We start from the raw sequence: 23,143 nt of genomic DNA on the forward strand, positions 1-23,143 counted from the left end.
TTAAGATCAGAGAGTTTGAGTAACTTATCCAAAGTCACACAGATGGCACCCATGAAGCAAAGTTAAAAACACAAGTCATTCTAACACCATACTCTGTCTAAAGACTTCTGTATCCTTTTTGTGAGTTCTATTTATGGGCTCAAGAAAATGATTTTTCTCGCATTTTTCAGAATCCTACTTTCTAGACATCTGATTCTGCTCCACATTTCTGTTCTTGACAAATAAACCGTCTAGAAATACAGTCATATTATCCCTGGGATCCTGTTACTTCAGCATGGCCCTGTTGCTGGGAATTCAGTCTAGACTAAGAATACCACTTCCTGCTTGCTCAGCCTCCCAAGAGATGAAGCTGTCAGACAGACTAACCAGGAGCTTATCAGATGTTCTGCTTTTAGCAGACACTCCAGGAGAAACCCTTCATCACCAAACACTTCTCCCCAACAAAAATTTTATAATTTGCATTAGATAACATCATCCATATCTTCCATCTGATTTGGGATCCATCAGATACCCTCAAAGTGGAAGTAATATTTTTTAACTGAGGAAGAGAAAAGCAGTCCCCAACATTCAGGAGCTGGCCTGGCACTCACCTCATAAACACAATCTCATAGAACATCAGCGTCAAACAGGACCACTCTGTCCATGATGGGTCAGGACAAAACTGGGGTCACACCATAATCATGTCTGAAGACAGACAAACACAAGAACATGGTCCAGACTACAAAATGACCAAATAGTCACGCATCCTGGCTACAGTGAGTGAATACCATGCTCTCACCAATAAACAGCTTTGGTTTGACTTCGCCTTTCCTGTCTTCTTCGCGAGACTTGTTAAAACACTCAATCATTAAATTGCCACCACTCCCAATGTGGAGCAAAGTCCCACTTCCCTGAACCTCCCCAAATCACTTGACCTAAGCCCAAACCCTCTGAGTCATTCCTTTCAACACCTTCCTACCGCGATGCCTCTTGGCTTCCATGGTAAGCATTCTCCCTCCTTCCAATGAGTCTATAAATCAAAATTAGTTCAACTACATGATGGTCCTTGCTGAAGAACTGACCTGCCTAGACACTCCTCATTATATACATTCTTAGATTAGCATATAACCAAAGATTTGCTTACAAGGCAGGGTGGGATTGAAAGAACACAACAACTTGACCAGATGTGAGTTTGAATCCCAGCTTCTCCTCCTTCTTCTTTTTAAAATTTATTTTATTTTATTTTTTATTTTTAAAAGATTTTTTATTTATTTGACAGACAGATCACAAGTAGGCAGAGAGGCAGGCCGAGAGAGAGAGGAGGAAGTAGGCTCCCTGCTGAGCAGAGAGCCCAAGGCAGGACTTGATCCCAGGACCCTGGGATCATGACCTAAGCTGAAGGCAGAGGCTTTAACCCACTGAACCACCCAGGTACCCCTTTTTCTATTTTTTTAAACAAGCTGTGGACTGGGGTCAGTTACTTAAATTTCCAGAGCCTGAATTCTAATGTCATGGGATTGGTATGAGGACTGAAGGAGATGACCTATGTAGAATATTCTAGTGTGTTGCCAGACTCTTGCCTGATATTCTATGACTGTTACCTTTCTCTGGGGTCTTCCTGGGATCCCTTCTTGACTGGATTGGTTCGTTCTAAGTAAGGAATTTTATCCAACTACCATAGTCCACTCACAAATCCTAACCCACCAAATTTTGAAGATATTTAAACATTGTATGTAAAATTTCCAGTTTATTCTATTGGATGTTTTCTGTGCCCAAACTTATAGATATAATCAAGTCAATGAGTACTAATGTATTTTATTCATTCTGAGGAATACAACTGATCCCCCATATTTTAATGTGATATCTTAAAAGGAAGATTTGGGGATAAAAAAATGGATGTGTATTATAATTAGCAGCATGTCACAGTTTAATCGGGAGCTTTTCTCTTTCTGAGTGAAAACATAAAATATTCATGAGTTATATACATCAAGAGCAGTCGAGATTTGAAGAAACCTGTATATATTTGTAAATGATGGCATATGTTTTCTTTCACTATTTCACCTTTTCACAGTTGTAGTTAGTGGTTTGCTGTTTCTTATTTCAGTTCTGACCTTACCATTCTCAAGTAAAACGTAAACTCAACAAGCAGATCTTAAAAATATTTGGACTTAAAACCTTACAGTTATCGCCTGAGTCCAAGTCACGTTTGGGAGGCACATTTTTACATTATGAGCTCTGACACAGATCCAAAAATAAGTTGATATAACAAATAGAAATTGTAACACATTTGATACTGTCATGTAATGGAGTGAAAATAATGGTAAAAAACAATACGAACAAGTTCTGTGAAGTTTTTGTTCTATTTGACTTTAAGTGGAACGAAACCTTCAGAACAAGAGGACAACAAAATAATGCTTTGCTAAAAGGATAAAAAAATATGACCTAAGTCTATTAGCAATATAACACTCTATGAATGCACTCAAGTTAATAGCATCTTTTAGCAATAGATACTTTTTCAATTACAGGAATGGTAAGGGATAAATAGACTAAGAGAGAAAAATGGTCACGGACACAGGAATCAGATGAGATGTTTGCCTGTTTGGTTTTTTATAACCAACTGTGGGGGAAAAAACATCTAACCAACGATCTATGGATGGGCATGAATTTGCATTTTCTATTCTCGATCCCTTCAATCGTGTTACAGTTGCAGTGTGTTGTTACCCCTTCTCTGAAGATTTGGTAGCACTTGGTAACTTGTTCACAGTGAGCTGTGCAACATCCTTCTGTCTCTTCCTATGCAGTTTTTTCACAGAAGCTCTGGGACCATAAGGGGCTGTTAACTAGGGGGGATGCTGCAGGCACACACCATGTAGTTCCTCTGGGAGGCTTTCCTTCCTGTGCTTTGCTGAGTTTTGCATGACTCCTCTTCCACCCATCTTGAGCTGCGCACGAGAATGATCGCAAACTCTACACTTTCAGTGGATCTGTAGAAATGTGGTTTTATTTCAGCTTTAAGAGATTTAAAATTTTTATTCCCCCTTTTTAAAGTGGTGCTCTGGCTACTTTTGCAAAGAATGTGCTGTTCTAAGAGTAAATAACTGAAATGGAGAGGCCAGACTCTTATCTACACAGATCCTCACAAATGGGAAAGCGAAGATGTGGATACGGAAGGAGAAAGTGTCAGGAAAATTGCCATAAATCACAGAGCAAGAATACGGGGCTGCATCTGGCATCAGTTTTGTTGTGTTTTTAAAAGGATAAATATGCCTCCCTTTAAGAATGTGGGGCCCGCGCTTCCTGCTGCGAACCTCTTTGCTGGGGGTCCTCCCACAGGTTGCGGGGGGCGAGGACTTGTCGAAGGTTATTACTGTGACAGAGTACTCCTCTTGAATGTGTTCTTCTGCATCCCCATGTGCCCCTGCCCTGGCTTCTGTGAGATAGGATACCACAGTCTCCTGCGAGCGCCTGGTGAAATTAGGTGTCTTAGGTATATTTGTGCTTAAAGGCCATGCAAGTGAAGGAAGGAAGGAAGGAAAAGAAGGAAGGAAGGAGAAGGGAAACAGGGAAGGGATGAGGGCAGGAGAAAGCAAGAAGGAAAGGGGTGGGTGGGAAGGAACGACTTATTTTCAAACTCAAAACCAGTACTTTGCACACTTCACTGTGGGTGTGAATTACCTGGGGATGTTGTCACAATGTGGATTCTGATTCAGTGGATCTCCGGCCTGGATGGGCTGGGACCTGCGGATGGGCGTTTCCAACAAGGTCCCTGGTGACGCCTTTGCTACTGGCCCAGAGATCACGCCTTGAGAATGGAGACCCTAAGAATGCAGCTGTCATAGAGCTAGCTCATTATGGACATTATTTTAAGGAAGATAAGGGTGTTTATTTCTTAGGAATTGGTCACAGTCTCTCTGGGAAAAAATGGGGCACAGAAAAATCTTGTGAACGGTGAGACCCACCCTTCGCTGTCTTCCCATCATGTGTGCACCGTTTCTAGTCTGCCATCACCCTCTTTCCCACACCTGGAACCTAGAGGTCTCCAGAGCCAAGTCCCACTAGGAAAATACCCGAAAAACATCATCTCTATCAATTGTGTTCCGTCTCCCTAAAACATTTGCATTTGATGCATGGGTTAGTGTAGCCTTGGCGTCCAGTAGAGCTGGGTTCATATCCTGAAGCCATCACTCATTAACTCTGGGACCACAGATGAGTTACTTAGCTTGTCTAAAACTTAACTTACATATCTGTCAGCTACACATCTGTAATGGGAATGATAATCCTGACAACATGGGGCTTCCATGGAGATTAAATGAGAAAATGTACATAAAATACTGAGCAAAGTGTCTGGCCTTCAGTAGGTATTCAGTAAGTGGTAGCTGTTTTGTATTTGAGCAGTAGATAGTCAAGCTGATGAAGACATGGGCTTTCCATTGATCAGATGGCCTGGGGTAAGGTGTCATTTAGTTATTATGTGAGTGATAGTGAGTTAACCTCTATAAAGTTTAGTTTCCTGTGAAAGTGGACGTTAACAGTCATAAACTTACATTACAGGGTTATTGTAAGGGTTGATAAAATAATATATACAAAGAAATCAGTGTATTATTTAGCACATAGAAGTTTACATAAAGAAAATTATACGGATGTCTCTAAAAATAAGGATGGAGGGGAAAAGAGGGATTAGTTATTTCAAGAAGAAATATTTTCAGAGTGTTTGTCAGATAGATTCTGTTTCTGGAGGGTGCTAGGGAGAGGCACACTGAGTCTTTAGACAAGAAGTATGCAAACAAGAAGATCCTCAGTGCTCTGTGACACACCAGTGTCTCCTAACATTAAACAGACACTGTTTAATTGAAAAATGGAAAAAAGAAAAAAAAGCCCAACACAGAGAGTTTTTCATTAGTCTAATTTTTTCTATTTAAAGGATTGTCTTTTAAATGTAAACACACCTATGGGGCCCCAGGGTGAAGTGTCTGCCTTTGGCTCAGGTCATGATTCCAGGGTCCTGAGATTGAGTCCCCCATCAGGCTCCCGGCTCAGCTGGGATCCTTCTTCTCCCTCTGCTTCTCCCACTGCCTTTCCCCTCCACTTGTGCACTTTCTCTCAAACTTCTCTCAACTCTCAAACAAATAAATGTAATATTTAAAAAAAAAACAAAGAAATGTAAACACATCTTTTTGGGTAAGAGAGGAACATTAAAATGCCTTTGTTTGATAACAACAGTTCCTGGCAGGTTTTTTGTTTTTTTTTTTAAAGATTTTATTTATTTATTTGACAGACAGAGATCACAAGTAGGCAGAGAGGCAGACAGAGAGAGAGGGAAGCAGGCTTCCCGCTGAGCAGAGAGCCCTATGCGGGGCTCGATCCCAGGACCCTGGGATCATGACATGAGCCAAAGGCAGAGGCTTTAACCCACTGAGCCACCCAGGCGCCCCTGTTCCTGGCAGTTTTTAAAGATATTTTTGCTTGGCAAAATTAAACGCTAAGATCTTCCTAGCCACACGATTATTAGCATGCCCCTTTAATTTGACTGATCTGTGACATACCAGACTCTGGGACAGTCCGTGGTCTGTGACAATCCAACCACCTGATCTTTGCGTCAGAAATGCACCCACCGAAGATAGAGGACCGCAAGTTTCTGCACCAGGGTAGGAGGACGTCTCTGAGATCCTGTATTCTGAGTATTTTATCAGAAGTAAATGTACCCAGAGGCTATCCTTTCCAATTGAAATAATGATTTATTCCATTGTAACTAACGGTTAAATCATGTTCAGAACATGGTATCATTGGCCTCCTTGCAGCGGAAGGGTGGTGCTGAGTTCAGGACTCTGGAAGGCATCTAGGGTCACTGAGGAGCAGAGCAGGGATGATCCACTACTGTGGTTTCCAGGACACTTTGGTGTGAGCCAGGATTTGGGGCTTACGTTACCATGACACAGCAATGTCTGTTTGACATCCCCCCTCCCTTTCAGGCTTAGGGTTTCCAGGTATCTACATGGGGCTGCTCAGTGAAGAGCATCGGAACACTGAAACAGTCTAAATCTGCTACTGAGAGTTCTGGTGGGGCAGCCCTACAGACTGCTGTAGGGCTGCAAGAGAGGCTTGCAGATATTCAAAAACAAACCTGAATGTTGCTAGATGAGGCTAGAGGATGCACTATCACAAGAGCTCCCATGACCTCTACCCCATACCACTGGAATGCCGCAGCACTATAGCACAGGTGTTATGTGGGAGAAGGTAGATCAGCTTCCCCGGTTTTGGCCTCATCTTCCTATTCTGAAACACACATGTATACGCATGTGGACGCACACATGTACACACACGCGCGTGTTTTCACCTAAGCTTTTAAAGCAGATTAATTAACTGCTCTGGCCCTCCTTCAAGGACATTTAAGGTCAGTTCTGAGGCATTCTTGCACGTTGTACCATCGATAGCTAATGTGGGAGAACTTTTACAATAGGCCGATTATATTGTCCTGGAGTATTTAGATCATGTCCCCTTGTCAGCAAGCTTGGTGAAGGTCCAGAAGCCAGCTAGTCAGAAGAGAAAGGGTGCGAGTTTGGTTTTTTGTTGTTGTTGTTTTTTGTTAGTGAAAACACACTTTTCAAAAGTGAGGTCTACAACTCGAGAAGATATGTGACATGTTCCTATGATTTCCCTTTTGCTGGATGCATGCCTTGTCCTCCCAATTTAGGGATAGGCAACTGAGGAGTCATAGGAAACAAAGCCATGTTTTATCTTAATTTTCTACCAAATGTTTATGTGGTCATTGGTAGTGATGTCTAATAGATGCGCTGATGATTTGTGAGTTCAGTTTCTTGTTGGGGAAAAAGACCGTATCTAAATTCTTTTGTGGATGCAAACATTATTTTCAAAATTTGTATTGATTTGGAAAAATGACTCCCCAATGTGGGTACAGGTGCAACTTTCAAAATTTGAGGACCCTTTATAAGGAAGTCCCTCGACAGAAAACTAGTAATCCAAAATTGTCAGTGGTGGTTGACAGCGAGCCAAAGGCAGGGGTCACTCTATGGGCCTGGGAGTGGCTGTAGGCACCCGGGACTCCTCACAAAGCGGGGCTCTGAGACCACTGTCTGGCCATTCTTAATAATTTACCTTTGAAATTATGTCTTCTAAGTCAAGACTGATGGGACAACAAAAGTGAGTGAGTGGGTGGGTGGGGGCTTAGAGTCTCTGGCAGTCTAGCTGCTGTCTCCTCACCTCCCCCGGGACCTGCTCCCTAGCCCTGGCACCCCAGGACCTCTGGAAGCCTGGCTGTGACTGTCACTCTCTCCATCCTGCCTTTCCAGGGGGCCTAGGTCCGGTGCACAGAGGGTCATCTGCTCAGTGTATGACTCAACAGAGGCTCCCCACCTACCCCGGATTCAGGTGTTTAGCCCATCCCAGCAAGGAGGTTGCAGACGTGTGGGTCTATTCAGGTGCATGTGGGAAACAGCAGTCTCGGGAAAGAGGAGATGGACTTCCCAGCCTCATACAAGGGACCTGCAGTTTTATTTGGCAACGAACCCCATAAATTATGTCAGCAGGGCCTGGTGTAGGGTTAAGCATGGAAGGAGGAGACTCCATACATAGCCTAAAAGCACAGGGGACACTCGACCGTCTTCTCTCTGGGCTGTGGCAGAGTCCTATCAATCAGCGGAGAGCAAAGACTTCTTCCTTGAGTTAGAAATAGTGTTGATTTAAAAAGGCATTGTAAAAATTAGACAAACCATTTTCAGGTGGTTTAAAATCTGTGTCTAGATGTGTTCAGTTCACTTTGATACAAATCTCCATCATTTTAAGAATACCAACTCTTGGGGTGCCTGGGTGGCTCAGTTAGTTAAGCGTCTGACTTTGGCTCGGGGCATGATCCCAGAGTCCCAGGATTGTGTCCTGCAGTGGGCTCCCTGCTCAGTGGGGAGTCTGTTTCTCTCTCTGCCTGCTGCTACCCCTGCTTGTGCTCTCTCTCTCAAATAAATAAATAAAATCTTAAAAAAAAAAACCCAACTCACTAAAGCATACATATACACCGGCATGCATGCATATTTTCCCATGCATACCTGTGGATTTACATACGTGCATGGTGAAAAGCTGGCCTGCAGGAGATGCGAAGGTGAGTTAGAATCTTTGCCCTGGAAGAACTCCTATTCTTGTGGAGATAGAAGTCCTCAAGGAATAATCCATACCCCAAAACTCCCTTTGTGCCAATAGTATGTCATGGAATTTTGCTTAAATGGGTTTGATGACTCTCTATTTTTTCATCTATTTTCCTAAAGGAAGCATTTACAGAAGTGGAGACCTTTACTGGCCTAGATATCACAGGAGTTCAGCTCTGCTTTTATTAGATGGATATGAAAACAAATGATAAAAAAAAAAACTGTTGCAGGGAGACTGGAGAGAGATTTAGTAAATTCTGAGAAAGGGAAAAAAAATGTCTTTATTCTCCAGCATGCATAGATTAAGCCCACTGGTAGAGCAGAATTTTCTACTTTGAAATAATTCTGGTAGATATTACAAAAACACCTGAAGATAATCAAGTCCAAATAAGGGATTTGTAGGATTTCTTGTTATACTTTATCAAGATATCTCAAATCTCCCTTCGACTTCTCATGTATACGTGCAGCCTTTAAATAAATATCAGCCTTAAGGACCACTGAAGACTTAGACCCTCCCTCAGAGAAAACTGGATTTCCCTCCACCAAAGGCCAGGGAAGTCACCTGCTAGAATAAAGAAATCCATGTATCACATGAATGTCATCAGACCTCTGTTCTCCAGGCTTCCATGAGTAAAGTTATAAGTACTTCTCAGCAGGACTTGCAAAAACACACAAACCCTTATGTGAATGAACAAACGTTTAATTTCTAAGTGCAGCTTATTACTCTAGAGTCTCCAATTCTACCAGGGGTCTGGACGGCGTTCTGTATATAAATTCATGTGCGGCCTGTATCCTAAAGAAATCCCAACCGGCAAAAGCAGGAGCAAGCCATGGGAGAGGCTTGAAAAAGATTTTTATAGACACACTCACTCCCTCCTTGGCATTTAGGAATCTTGAAGAAACTGAAAGAAAACAGAGTGTAATTGAGGGGGGCTTCTGCCCTGTTTAGCTGGGTTCACATACCCAACATGAAATAATAATGCCTTCAACTGTCCATCTTATAATAAGCAACCTTTGCGTCCGCTTGCTGGCCAGTGAAAACTGCTAACAGTGGGTAAGGAAGGTCCAAATACCAGAAAAAGCTACGCTATCCCTGCGACCTTTACATGATTATGTCCATGCTAATGTGTAGAAGACAGAAACCCAAACTCTTTCTCTCTGAAAAAAAACGGGTTTTAAAAATGTATCCGTGGGAGGGATGTCCAGCGCGGGGGAGAAGGTGGAACTGGCTTATTCCGGATAAGCTATCCGTATTTGCAGTTCTGGTTCCTTCTCAGTCTATATTGGCCTCGTAGTCTCTTCACAAAGGGAACAGGATAAGGCTCCAGAAAGGAGTATACCCTCTCAGGATTAAAGATGTTATATTTGCTTCTTAAAATGACTTTTTTAGAAAAGTCAACTCCCAAAAGGGCTGGAAGGGGAGAGGGATGGCTGGGAGCATTTAATCCTTTACTAGAATATATATTCCTTTGTTACCTGTAGAGTAACAGGGAGGTGCCAAGCCTGGGTTTGCCTTAGTTAAAGATTGTATGAAGAAGAAGGAGAAGGAGGAAGAGGAAAAGAAGGGGAAGAGGAAGAGGAGGAGGAGGAGAGGGAGGAGGAAAACGAGGGGGAGGAGGAAGTTGGGAGGAGGAAGAGTAGAGGAGAGGGGGAGGGGAGGAAGAGGTAGAAGGAGGAGAAGGAGGAGGAAATTTTGCAAAAGAAAACGAACCTGATATAAGGAACACAGTGAGTGGTAGCTCAGGGAACTCCCAACTTGAGCTGGGCTGGGGGTGGAACTTGCCAGGCTACTTGAGGAGTAGAGGAGTCTGGGAGAAGGACAGAGTCTGGGTGTCCCCCTCTCATTTCTGCAGACCGTCCATTCCCTCCACAGCAGAGAGATCTGTAGGCAGCTTTTCAGATTTCAGATGTGAGATCAACACCAGAAAGATGGTGTGGAATAAACCCATGCTCTGACAAGCAGGCATCTCAACAATTAAAAATAAGTTTTACCTGAGCGTAACTCCTCCTCAGTGTTCCAGTGTCTCACCATTTAGGATCTATCCTTTCCTTAACAGACTCACATTAGGGGTCCCTGTATCTATAGAGAATGGACTCCTATTGTGTAGCTACTGAGCATTTTATCTTATAATCCCTTTAAAACCCGTTTTCACACTCGAATTAGTCCTTGATTCCCTGGGAACAAATCCTGATTACGAAATTGATATATTTGAGATGGTTCTTCCCCTTGCGAAGCTAGAAGTCAACCGGGATCAGACAGAAGGTGGTTCCGGGTGCGGACACGTGGAAGGCGACAGGGCCGTGCCAGATCGTGCCCCATGTGCTGATCATGAACTCCTCACGTGTGGGTCCTCCGCACAAAGCAGATCCGGATTCGTGTGGGCAGCACCTACACCCCTTGTCCCCTCTGGGGTCCTCAGTCATTGGTGGGTTTCAGAAAACACATGTGTGGGCAACGAGTGATGTGAATCTCTATGTTCAAGAAGCTCCACGAGTGATTCTGGGTCTCGGGCCTGGGCAGGAACTCAGGTCCAAGCCCTGGTCTGTGAGAATCCGGAAGCTGTTTGCCAGTATCATTTTGTCGCATTTCCTGATCACGTTACCATGGACTGAAGTAAGGGTTCTATGTAAACCTCTAGCTTTGTGGGCTCTTATGGTTCAATGTCATACTTTCATCAAATGATATAGAATACACAGTTAGGGCAGCATGGGTGGGAACATGGACCACACACATAGGGATAGGAGTATGTATTAAGTTGACTTGGGGAAGGCGAATGTCATGGGAAAATTAAATAATATTGGGACATTTGGGTGGCTCAGTCTGTTAAGCATCTGCCTCCAGCTCAGGTCCTGATCCCAGAGTCTTAGAATCAAGCCCCGCATAGGGGACCCTGTTCAGCGGGGAGTCTGCTTTTCCCTCTACTCTCCCTCTGTTCTTTATCTCTCTCTCTCAAATAAATAAATAAATAAATAAATCTTTTGAAAAATAAATGATATTAAATACATTAAAAACAAATTGAGTTAAATAATAGTAGTCAGCAGAATTAGTACAGACATGCACTGTCCCATGAAATTGACAAACCTCTGTGCTCATTTAATCCTTATAAACAGCAACCCTATGAAGGAGGCATTATTATCATCCTGGACTTTTAGAGGAGAAAGCTGATGCATGAAGAAGTTGGAAAACAAGCCCCGGTTCACATACCTAGCTAAGTGGCATAAACTGAGACCCAGGCAGAGCTTAAAGTTTAAAAGAGCCCTTGCTTTTAACCCGGACATCAAACTGCTTCTCGTCTCTGAATTGGAATTGAGGTAGAATCGACCAATAAGCTAATCATTTAAAGGTATTTCCTGGCTTATACTAAACAATAGTAGATAGTCAAGTGGATGTCAATGCCTGTCTTCTGGGAATTCTACCACTCCCAAATTAAAAGCCAAACCTCTATTTCCACTAAGTGAAGATTTCAATCAGTGCAAATACCCTGTGTTCCTTAGGGACTGGGTGTGCAGAGTGCAGACTGTCCCTGCTCCACGAAAGCCCACAGGTGCTGCCTGATAAGTGCAGCCTATTATACTCAGAACAGGTCATGGAGAGCACTCTGGGCATCCCTGATCTCCAGAGAAGTAGTGTGTGTCTTGGGATCCTGATCAAGAGGAACTTGCCCAGCCTGTTAAAGTTCATGTTTCCATGTCTGTGGCATGGGAAATAGGTGATATCAGAGTCTCCCCTAACACACAGCTACGTGCTGCTTCAAATCTCTTGGAAACCCTTAGCCAACGTCCTTTATTCATTCTGACTGCTGGTTCCCCAGCTCTGGCTCTGAGAAGGCCCCTGAATTGGGAGTTGCCTTCCGACCAGACAGATCCGTTTATGGTCCTACAAGGTTAAGCATGATACATGTGTTTGGGGAAAATGGAGATGTGCATTAAGAACAAATATTACTTTTTTATCCTGGCAGGAGAGCATACATAATCTCTTCTAAAGCCTGTGAAAGACTTCATTTTACACATGAAATTGTGTGGAATTGCCCTGTACTGCCCTGAACATGGTTTTTGAGAATGATCAGCCTCAAGACAAGCTGCCCTGTGCTGGGGAGGACCTCCAGCAACAAAGAATAAATTGTAAGCAAATGTAATCTGTGTAAAGTTATGGACAAGAAACAACAAACAACATCTCATTGATACAGCGCCTGTTCGGGACAGATCCTATCCCTTACAATGGTATATCATTAAGAATAAGGTCCAAAAGCAGACCTGGTCCACATGAAAAAAAATTGAGGTCAGAGGGCCTGTCATAGCATAGAAAAGTTTTGAAATTAAGACATACATGTGTTTTAATGGTGCAGAAGGATTTTTCTCTCTTTCTGTGTATCGTAAAACTTTCTTTCCGCAGTCTGGTGTTAAAATCCATGCCCAGTGGGAATGAGAAAGCCACCCCAAAATTTTAAAGTGTCTTCAAAACTAAACAAAAGTGGTTTTTTAGCTACTTCAGAATATGCCTAAGTGACCAAAAGCATCCCTCAGGGACATGGGTTTGTTCTATAAAAGTCCACAAAGCCCTGCTGAGAATTTTAAGGCAAAGTTGGACTTGGTTATATGAGAACAGAAAATATGAGATTCAACCAGCAAAGTTCACCGTTTAAAGTGCCCTACTACTCAAGCATAATGAGTACATCACCTATAAAAAATTTAGAAGAAAGGTCTCGTGCACATTATGAGGAAATTGTTGGCGTCTTATGATGGGTCATCTTAGCCTTGTTATTAAATGACAGCAATCATTAAAATGCCAAACATATTTTGACAGAATTCACTTTATAAAATGTCAGCAAGTCTGTGTTTTTATTAGTTTGTTCCAAATCAATTTAGAAATTTCAATAGAATGCTTGTAAGTATTCCCTAAGCAATGTCCAGTCCTGACTTTCTGCACACAAAAAATATTACAAATTAATCAGATTTTCAGATTTCTGCATAATGGCTTTGCACATTTATTGCTTAATCCTATTATAAAATGCTGTTATGATTGACACATCGCAGTGGAGATAGAAGTCAATTGAATAATATGTAGCAGTCAATTTTATTTGTAGCTTAATGTGCTGAAATATTTTTTTCCACATTTCCATTATTTATAAGTCTGTCCCTTTGGAGAATATATAGAAGAATTTGTTTTAAATGAGCCAATAATACCTTCTTTAAAATTTATAAGCGTGACAGAATCGTATCTTTTTTTCTCCGCCGTCCATGGCTTGCCAGTAAACAGGGTTTGAATTGTCTCCCACTTGCTATTCATAGGACAAACATCAGGAAAGAGGATCTTGTTAAGGGTGGCTTGGAATTGGATTTCAGCCACCAAGAAAACAAAAGCTACTGAGTCAAGCCCCCCAAAAATGGCAGCCAGATCTATTTATTTATTTTTTGCTTACCTATTCATCTGTTTATGGTTCCTGCCGCTATGTTACCTGCTCCCGTCTGTCCAGAAAACAGAGCACACTGCCACACACAGAGAAACTACTCTGTTTGAAGAAGATGTGAAAGACTTGCCATTTTGGTGGGAATTCATTCTTTGTGCTTTGGCATCCAACAGGATTCTGGCACAAGCGGGAAGCTGTGACCCACACACAGCACAGCGGGGATCCCTGAAGTTAGGGTGTTATTCATACTGTTTCATTTAGCGCCCAGGAAACTGGCTTCAGGACATCCCTATGCTGTCCAGGGTATCACCTAAGGTGAATTGGAAAAGGCCGTCTCTAAGAAAACACATTCATAGGAGTTGGTATCTGCGATGGGTACAGAGAAAAGGCTTCCAAGGCTCTGCAGTCATATTAAGGGATAGTACAGATGTACTTGGTCACGTCTGAGATCTCGTGTTCTCTGGCTTTGGGAAATTAGATTAGCTATCGCCCGCCTGTGCATAAAGGATGCGGTTTCCCACTCACACAGCGCATTGGGGTAGCGGTGCAAACCGATGGATCATGCAAGCCTGTTAGTGCGACTGACGATGGTGTCACTTCCCCCGCCCCCGTCCCCGGTCCCAGCCTTCTCCCTCCTGGAATGACTGGCCATCCTGAATATCCATTAGCATAATTTATGCAGTTGACAAGTGATTTGAGCACTGGAGCTATTGATAAACCACTCTGGCATGTCATCTGTACCTTAATGTTATGTGACATCACAGGAAAATGGGGTCATGGGCAGTTCCTGGGCTGGATCTTCTATTAAAGGGAGCACTTCTCTTTTGAATTCCAGGGGCCAGAGGAAACCCGGCTCTATCAGACCCAGGCACTCCTGACCAACACCAGGCCAGTCAGAACCACCCCCCTTTCCCGGTTGGGCCGCAGGTCAGTATCTCTCCACTGCTTTTCCATTAGGCTGCATTTAGGATGGTTTAAACATATAAATAACCGAATAAATAGTAATGAGTTAAATCCAATCAACTCCAACAGAGCAAACATGGTGATAAATTTTTGTGTGGGAAACTATATGACTGCATTATTTATTAAATGCCATCAAGGAAAAAAAAAGTGTTTGCAGAACTCCTCTCTTTTTAAAGGCAATGTTGGTTTTAATCATTTGGAAACTTTTTTTTTTCCATCTTATTATAACCTACTTACCAATGTGCCGTTGGTTACCATGCAGTTTTCGAGAAAGTAAAACTTTAATGACTGGGGTGTGAAGAAAATTAAGTTATTTCAACCTTACTGGAACCATTTTTGAAATACAGGATGTGATTTAATATAAAAAAGTTAATGCAATTTTAATGCAAGTTCAGCTTATTGGGTTTGACAATACTGTACATCACATACAGCTCTTGCATTAATAAAGAAATACATTCATTATTTTTTAAAGTCCAATATTTGTTTTTTGCAGCCTGGTATGGTTATATGGAGGTGAAGAACACAATTATGAGAGCTGGGCTCTTGGCCGTTGTTTTAGCTCTGGCATTTAGTGGGAAGCTTTCAGAGTTCACCTGCTTTTATGGGAGAAGAGGCAGCTATGGGAGCCTGTCTCTCCCCTTTACAGTCATTGTTACTGTAAATTAATCACCTTCAGCCTTTTGAGGGTTCACCATTTCAAGATTTGGAAACCCACGTGTAGGGCTTGGAGTGGTTCTCCCTTGTGTTCCAGTAGCCACCAAGTCTCCCTGTGGTCTCAGGTCCTAACGTCCATCTCAGAGCATGGATGCCTTGGTGCTCAAGGACAGAAAGGCTGGGGAGGGGTCTGCTTGTCTATGGAAGCCCAGAGAAGGTTCACAGGGACCCCTGGAAGCCGGAATCTCCTGGCATGCCTTTTCTAAAAATTCCACACTTGTGACATTGTGTGTATGTGCATGCATGTGTGTGAACATACCAGGGGTGACAAAGTCATGCCTCCGGGTCAGTAAGTGTGTGACAGACCCAGACAGTGAGACATGGTTGGCAGCTTGACAAGCTGGAGAATGCATGCCCTGATCCACCCCAAGAATTCAATTAAAAAGAATACTACATACCAACCCCCCAAATCTCTGACTTGCGTGGTCTGAGAGAACCAGCCATTTGCCTCCCCTCTTATCATGATATTGCTGTGGGCAGTGATAGGAAATCAGTGATCTGAGGACGAGCTTATCACTTTTACATTTACTCTTGGAAAATATGTTGGTTTTGTGCTTTAGGGCAGCTTTATTTATTTATTTATTTTTCTAAAGAGAGGCAGTTACTTTTTGTGAATTTAGTAGACTCTAGCAAATAGGGGCTAGGCCTGTGGAGAATGGAATGGTCTAAAACCAGGCTGCATCTGGTGTCCCAGGGCTTCTGCAGAGGCCTCACCAGAAGGAGCCATGAGGGGAGGCTGTAGGCAGCAGCCAGAGGTTGGGTTCAGCCCTCCTCCCCTCCTTCTGCAAATAGAGCAGCCCTACTTCCTCTGAATCACTTCCTTGCATGACAGGGCGTGGCCAGAAAAGGGTGAGCCATGGGTTCTGGAGGAGCCTGCCTTGGCATGACCCCACCCTCCCACGCCCACCAGATATGGGGTTCTGGGCAGATTACTAATCCCTCTGTATCTCACATGGCAATATTAGAATAGTGCCTGCCTATAATTCACTGGGCTTTGTATTATGCCTATATTTAATTACTTGCCACCCCTCCAAGAGAGTTTTGTCTTCGTTCCTCCAGAAGAAAAATGGATGTGGCATTATCTGTCACGTGGTCCCCAAAAGAGAGCAGTGAAGGTCCCGGATAGAGGACTGTAAGACCAATGACCCTTCCATTCACATGGCTTGTTCAGCACAGGAATACTGCCTAGGCCATCCCGGTGGAAAGCCCATGTCCGGGCTCAAATACGCCTGGTGCCCACAGCGCACACTGGCGGCCCTGCCTTTCCACTTTGAGCAATGGCTATTGGATGAAGGGTGGACACAAACCCATGTTTCTGATCTTGTATGAACTGAGCAAAGCCATATTCAAAAGCTTTTCCAACTTATCCACATCAAATGCCAACACTTTTGTTTTCCTGTGCTTTTTTCAGAACTGTTAGTATACAGACACAATTTTACCATTTTAATGGTCTCATTGTCACTGTTGAATGATTATCCAGCTGTATTATAAACATTTTCTGTTTTTCTAAAGAGGCGGCCATAATGATCCACTTTAAAGACCGTGTAATATCTTGTCGGGTTTAGTACTGTAACGAAGTATTTTTCAACATTTAAATATTTTTAAATGTAATGCATGTTTTTATGCATTTGTTTTTTGTCTTTTTGAATGGTATCTTCGGGCTACATCCCAAGAGTATATTCTGAGTCAAGAGGGGCTGAATATTTTGCAGCTCTTGATATAGATTTCCAAATTGCTTTCCAAAAGGCTCACAACTGTGTGTGCGTCCTAAATCCACATAATGGTGACACTAGAGACCTACCAGCATGTTGTAACTATTTTACATCACTTTTGCTAACTTAATAAATAAAAAATAGTATTTTATTGCTACTTTTGAGCCAAAACAAAATAAAACAAAACCCTCTGATGCCAATGAGTTCTTTCTGGAACAAGAAAGCACAAATTAGCAAAGAATTTCAAATATGTAAGGTTAAGATCAAATGGAAATTTATTAGAAGAATAATGCATAAACGTAAGATTTTACTTTTAAATGTATTCGAGTTCCTCAAAAGAAATCCAAACCAAATGAAATTTGCCAAGAAAATGAAATGTGATTTCAATTTTTCTTTTTTCCTACTGGTTCGTTCTGGAACAGAGCATGTGTGTTTACTCCTTGTTCAGGAAATTTTGGACCCTGCTTAGAACTAGACCCTAAGAAGAAAATGCTCTGAAAGGCCACGTCTTGGTTCTACTGGAAAGTGAGCTAGGATTATCTGTTTCCTTGCAGCCACTTCTGACAGCACAACAGTTAGCCTCGGCTGTCGCTGGCGTGATGCCGGGAGGCACGCCGGCCCTCAACCAGCCCATCCTCATCCCCTTCAACATGGCCGGACAGCTAGGAGGACAGCAAGGACTGGTCCTCACGTTGCCTACCGCGAATCTCACCAACATCCAAGGGCTGGTAGCAGCCGCTGCAGCCGGAGGCATAATGACTCTACCATTGCAAAATCTACAAGGTAACCCATTGTCTCCTTGGGCCATGTAGGGCTCTATCCGCTGCCCGTTGTACTCTGCAGTGCTCACATGCCCTCGGCCGGTGAATGTGGTTCAGAGCTGCCCCCATTATCAAGGGAGATGGAAGGCTTGTGTAGGAAGCAAAGTTTCAAGTTGTGTGTGAATTCCTGGCTTGCTCAAGCCCTGAGCTTTGTCAGTCCTGCAAATCATCAGAAACTTAGATGTAAAATTATTGTGTTATTATTTGAGGACCCAGATTATGATTTTGTGACTTCTTCAGTGTAGCCATCTGCAAAGAAAGATTTGTTTGTGTGAGAAGTGATTGGAACATCTCCAATACAAGGTAGCATTTGGAATTCTTAATTATTGTTCTCTTGCTAAGTATTTTTAGTTTTAATTATTAAACAGAAATGTATTATTTGGGATCCTACTTTATAATGAGAAAAACAGACTTGTAGATCAGACCTTTATATTATGTGGGCATTTAGTAAGAGCTGGACTCATTTAACTCTGGAAGGATATTTCTTTTGGTTTTACAAAGGGTTTCACTTTTCTAGGAAAGATTTGCTAACACTGATTGATAGACTGATTTACAAAAGATTCTGTTGAAGGAAGAATTTTATGGTGAAAAATGGCCTGAATATGATAGGATTAGGATGCCTAACAAAGAGAAAATGAATTCGTTTGAGGCTGCTCAAAGGTGTTTGTTTCCCCCATTGATAGGAATGTTAGCAATTAGAAAGAAATTTTTCTGCTTGCTTGCTTTTTGTTTTTTTCAGAGTGAGTTCAATGGATTAAGTTATCAGAGTAACAACTTAAAGCACTTTTTGTAGTTGGTCAAATGTCATCAGTCCAAAGACTAAGAAACGAACCATAGAAGAACTGGTTAATTCTCAACCCAAACTTTTTTACACACTGTATGTTCTAATATCCCTCCTATTGTTGCCACTTCTTGACTTTCCCTTTAATGTTTAAAACGAAGTCTCTCTCGTACCATTAAATTGTGCCAAGAAGCCCGCCATTCATAAATCATGCATGCGCAGGACACGCTAATGCACAAACTTTACTTGTTTAAAATTTGAGAGTGCCTGGGAGCCAGGATCCCAAGATTAAGCAAATAAGGCAGGAATAAACAAGGTGAAAGCAGAAGTAACAAAGTGTAGGGAGAGGCTTTCTAATGCAGGTGGATGATGAAATCTTAATGAAGAAATGGGCATTATCAAAATGCAACCTTCCATTTGCAACATCTGTGCTTATGGGAATATTGAATATTATAAATAAACATAAGCTCACAGAGCTCCTAGGTCATGAATTAATCTTGCTTGGTTAAAGTAGATGCCAAAGTCAGAGTCCAAAAAAATCAAGCTTGTTGTATTTTTATTATAGTTTGGTGTTCTTAGGATTTTATTACCTGGTTATTTTAAGGGCTCAAAGTTAGTGACTGTGGACTAATGTGGAACGTGGACTTCCACATTAAATATCAAATTTTGGAGTGCTTATAGTTTGGAATTTGGTTCTTTGGGGCACTTTTGGTTTCAAAAAAGAAATCCTAAGATTTGTGTCCTGAGTGAGTTGGTTCAATAAGAGTTCTGACTCTTTACTGCTTGGTGCTTCTTACATGATTTTCTTAACGGTCTCATCTTCAGAAGTGCGTTGATTGGAGTTGATGGTCAAGCTCTAGTCTACTGCACAAACACAAGGAAACATGTCTCCCTTTGTCATCCCAGTGACGCTGGAAGGCAGATGGTAAGGTCATTAAAATAAAACACCTCCTGGTTGCAAGGCAGCCTATTCTAAGGAAACCTTCCTCATCAGTCTTAACACTCAAGCCTCTCTTCCAACACTTTGTTCTTTAATAACCTTGTGAATGAATCCCCGTTCCCGAGTCACTGTTAGGATCCACATAAATTCCCATGCAGTTCTGTTGGGCCTTCCTCTTCCTTTCATATGTTCCCACATGATTTCTGGACCACCCAGACCTCACTAGTTTGAGAAATAACCAACTATCCTGGTTTGATGGGGACTTGGGCTTTTCTGGGGACATGCGACTTTCACTGTTGAAATCGGGATGGTCCTGGGCAAACAAGGAGTTTGTCACTCTACCCAAAGTCCAAGAGCAATAAGAATGAGAATCAGGTAAATGTCTCAGATCTCCACAGTGCCCAAGATGGATGTTCACCACCAGAAGGGCAATGGCAATTGGCTACCTTGTCAGTCAGCATCTCACCCCTTTAGGAAACCTACTGTAGTCCTTGGCAATCCACAGGCAGTGTCTATGGTTTGTGTGGTTTTCCAGGCTATATCACAGAAGGTGGTGGGACTCTAGGGATGGTAGCTGGCTGGCTGGAAGTCCATCTGCCAGAGTCCTGGTTGACTTTGAGACCGAGCCAATCCTAGACATAATCCAGTCTCAGGCTCTTTTGAGGACGGCAACCTGGCTCATGGGCTATGATACCCCAGAGGAAGTCCTTACACACATTTGTGTCATTGACAGGGTAGAATGCTCCGCCCCTCCCCATGGCCCACCTTAGACAAGGAGCACAGTAGCCTCCAAGGCTTTTACGAGTCTTGAAACCACTGGTAAGTCTCCCCAACACTAATTAACACCACACCGTCTTGGGTGGTTTTATAAAAGAGCTGTGATCTGTCCATGTGAGGGGGAGGGACTTAAGTGTTAAACCCCTGCTCTGAAATAGAACCTGTTTCCAACCTGTGCACTTAGCCCTGGATGGTTCCCCCTTTCGTCATTGTGAAACGTTAAGGTTTATTCATGAAAGAAGCCTGCCAGCTGGAATTATCTCTGACTCTCCTCCAGCCTTCCTGCCCAGCCCTTCAGCCTGTCCATGCTTCTAGTTCAAAAGCTACAAATTTGCTATGAAAGAAAAGTGCTGACATCGGTTTCATCGTGTTTTGGCATTCAGGGATAATTTTTCAAGTATTTTCGTTACTAAAGGGATTGGGAGCCAGTTCATTTACTTTCACTGTCAAGTGACACGGAATTGCTCTCAGACCCTCAGAGGCCATGATTCATGCATGTATTTTAATGAGCACTAATGACATCATGTTACACTGAGCAGCTTTTCTCTGCTCAGGCAGCAGGGGTCCTATCACTGTCTCCTCCTCTGAGGTACTTCCTGCCAGCCGGTATCAGCCCCTCCTGGGAGCTTATTAGAAATGCAGGCTCATGGAACAGACTCTGCATTTTAAAAGAGTCCCAGGAGATTCCTACTTATACAACAGTTTAAGGAAGCCTGGACTAGGGACCTTTTCCAAAATCTGTTTGGCAACTCCCCTGTATCTCCAGCAGTCTGCCCAGATTCTGAGCATCCTAGGGTGATGGGAGCCATGTGCTTGTGAGGAGTGCCCTTGTTAACTTTCCAGCTCTAACTCACCAAACCTGGCCTCTAATGAGGAGAAGGACTGAAAGGAATAACTTATTTGGGAATTAACTCATTGCTCCTGTTAGGATAATCACGTCCCCAAGACCAAGAGGCGTTCTCTTACACAATTAAAGCACAATTAAAGCCCTTGCTCTGAGATTTTATCCAACAAAAGCTTGCATTGCTGAAAAAAGAGACCTGTAGGAAACCCAACTGCACAGCCTGGGGATTGTTTCCCCTTTCTCCTCAGATCCTTCCAGGCAGGAAAAAGAGCACCCCTACGCCATCAAAGAAGGGCTTTTCTTGTAAGGAAACGGCTGGGAATTAGGAGATAGAAATCTTGCAGAATCCCAGGAACACCTTATGGCCCAGCCTCAGGGTCCCAGGACATGAGGTTTGGGGATAAGAGGACCCAGTGAGATTAGAGATTAGACAATAGGGATTAGAGTGGGGATCAGAGAATCCAGTGAACCACCAAGTAGCAGACTGTCTCATTCCCTCTGAGTAGACAGGCCTATACCCCTACTTCTAAACTGTTTCCACTCTTCCCTGTACCTCCATGTGACTCTTCTCTACTGTGTTGGTTGACTTCTGACTAGCCCCTAATTTTAGTTCACTCATATTCCATTCTGTCTTCTTGGAGTACATGCATCTTCCCAACCCATGTACCTCTTAGGAACACTCCATTGCTATCTCTAGCATCTCTCTCTTTATCCCCATCTCCATGTTTATCAACAGCTCAAACTCACCAACATTCCAATTCCCAATGGGGTGAGATTTTGCATTCTAGGCTATCTTGTAGGTCATTAGCCAGACTAGAGATTGACTGCCCTGTGTGGAAGTATGCATTCTTGTACAGTCAGGTGTAATGTGGGTGGAAGGGGGAGCCAGGATATGTGAGATGGAGCATGCACAACATGCTGAAGAGAAACACTAGGGCCTCCCTCATCAGTAGAAGGGCACCATGGGAGAAGGCTAGGTATTGGCCTGTCTGCTGAGATTAACATACAGATCAGGAGGCCCTCCTATGTGCCTGGGCAGAGATGGAGAACAGCTCTGAACTCAGAGATGCCACGGGTGGGGTCTAGGTTCTGAATAATTTAGAGGAAGTCTGTGGAAGTTCTGGCTGGGATTCAAGCCCAGATGTGCCCTAAACTCAGATAAGACCTAGGAATGATCTACTCCTCAACACTCCATGTCCTTGCATGAAATAGACACAGTTTTGCATTCTCTTCCCTCTCCTTTGAGAGCCCTGCCCCATGCCAAGCACCTCCCACCATCACCACTCTGAGTCCTTCCATCGCTGTGTCCTTTGTCTGTCCTCTGCTCACAGGGATTCAATTTCAGGAGACTATCAGTGAACCTAGACCAGTGAGAGGAGACTCATGCTGACTATGAGGCTTCAAGAAGGAAAATGTCTCAGGAAGCTCTGTCACATACTTTGTGAACTTTGTTAAAAGTCAGGCTTCCATTTACTTACCATTCTGACACACAAATAGCAGGGTTAAAAATATAATTTGCATTTGTCCTAGTGTGGGAACTAAATTATTATTTGATATGGCAGAATAAAGTCCCCATGATGGAATTCATGCAAATGGGTTGTGTTTTCTACTTTTTTTCAATTGAGGCAGAAAATGTAGTCAAAAAGAACCCCCAAACAAGTGGCAAGCAGCAGAAGGGTTAATGGGACAGCAGAGGTGGGTCTACGTCTAGGACAGATGATTCAAGTTAGTGACTTGTTCTCATTGCACAGGCTGAGAGATAACCCACTAATCACTGTGGGCAACATAAATGGAGAATATAATTGTGCTACGTAGGAGATTTATATCAAAGTGTGAGCATTCCAGTTCAGTCAAGCATAACATTTAAATTAATGACCAAAAATACATTAGAGAGAGATGCGTAATCTGAACATGGAAAAGCAATTAGGTTCATGGCAAGTTGAAAAATGAAGATCAAGGGTGGTTTTCCTGCCCTTCATACTGGCAGGAAACCAGCCCTGGTTTTCTCTCACTCTCCAAATTAAAGCTTGTTCAGGGTAAAGTGTGTGGGA

The 23,143-nt window shown here is 42.9% G+C and overlaps 1 protein-coding gene across 6 annotated transcripts in view; it reads left to right on the plus strand.

The window, feature by feature from the left end:
- The window catches only part of POU6F2 (POU class 6 homeobox 2), a 373,231-nt gene that overhangs the window by 111,496 nt on the left and 238,592 nt on the right, over positions 1–23,143 (plus strand). For all 6 annotated transcript variants that reach the window (XM_059170548.1, XM_059170550.1, XM_059170551.1 and 3 more), the window contains 2 exons: positions 14,376–14,467; positions 17,484–17,712. In XM_059170548.1, the coding sequence (XP_059026531.1) occupies positions 14,376–14,467; positions 17,484–17,712 (321 nt within the window). The remainder of the gene's footprint in view (positions 1–14,375; positions 14,468–17,483; positions 17,713–23,143) is intronic.

Source organism: Mustela lutreola, chromosome 4, assembly GCF_030435805.1.
Source record: "Mustela lutreola isolate mMusLut2 chromosome 4, mMusLut2.pri, whole genome shotgun sequence".
NCBI lineage: Eukaryota > Metazoa > Chordata > Mammalia > Carnivora > Mustelidae > Mustela > Mustela lutreola.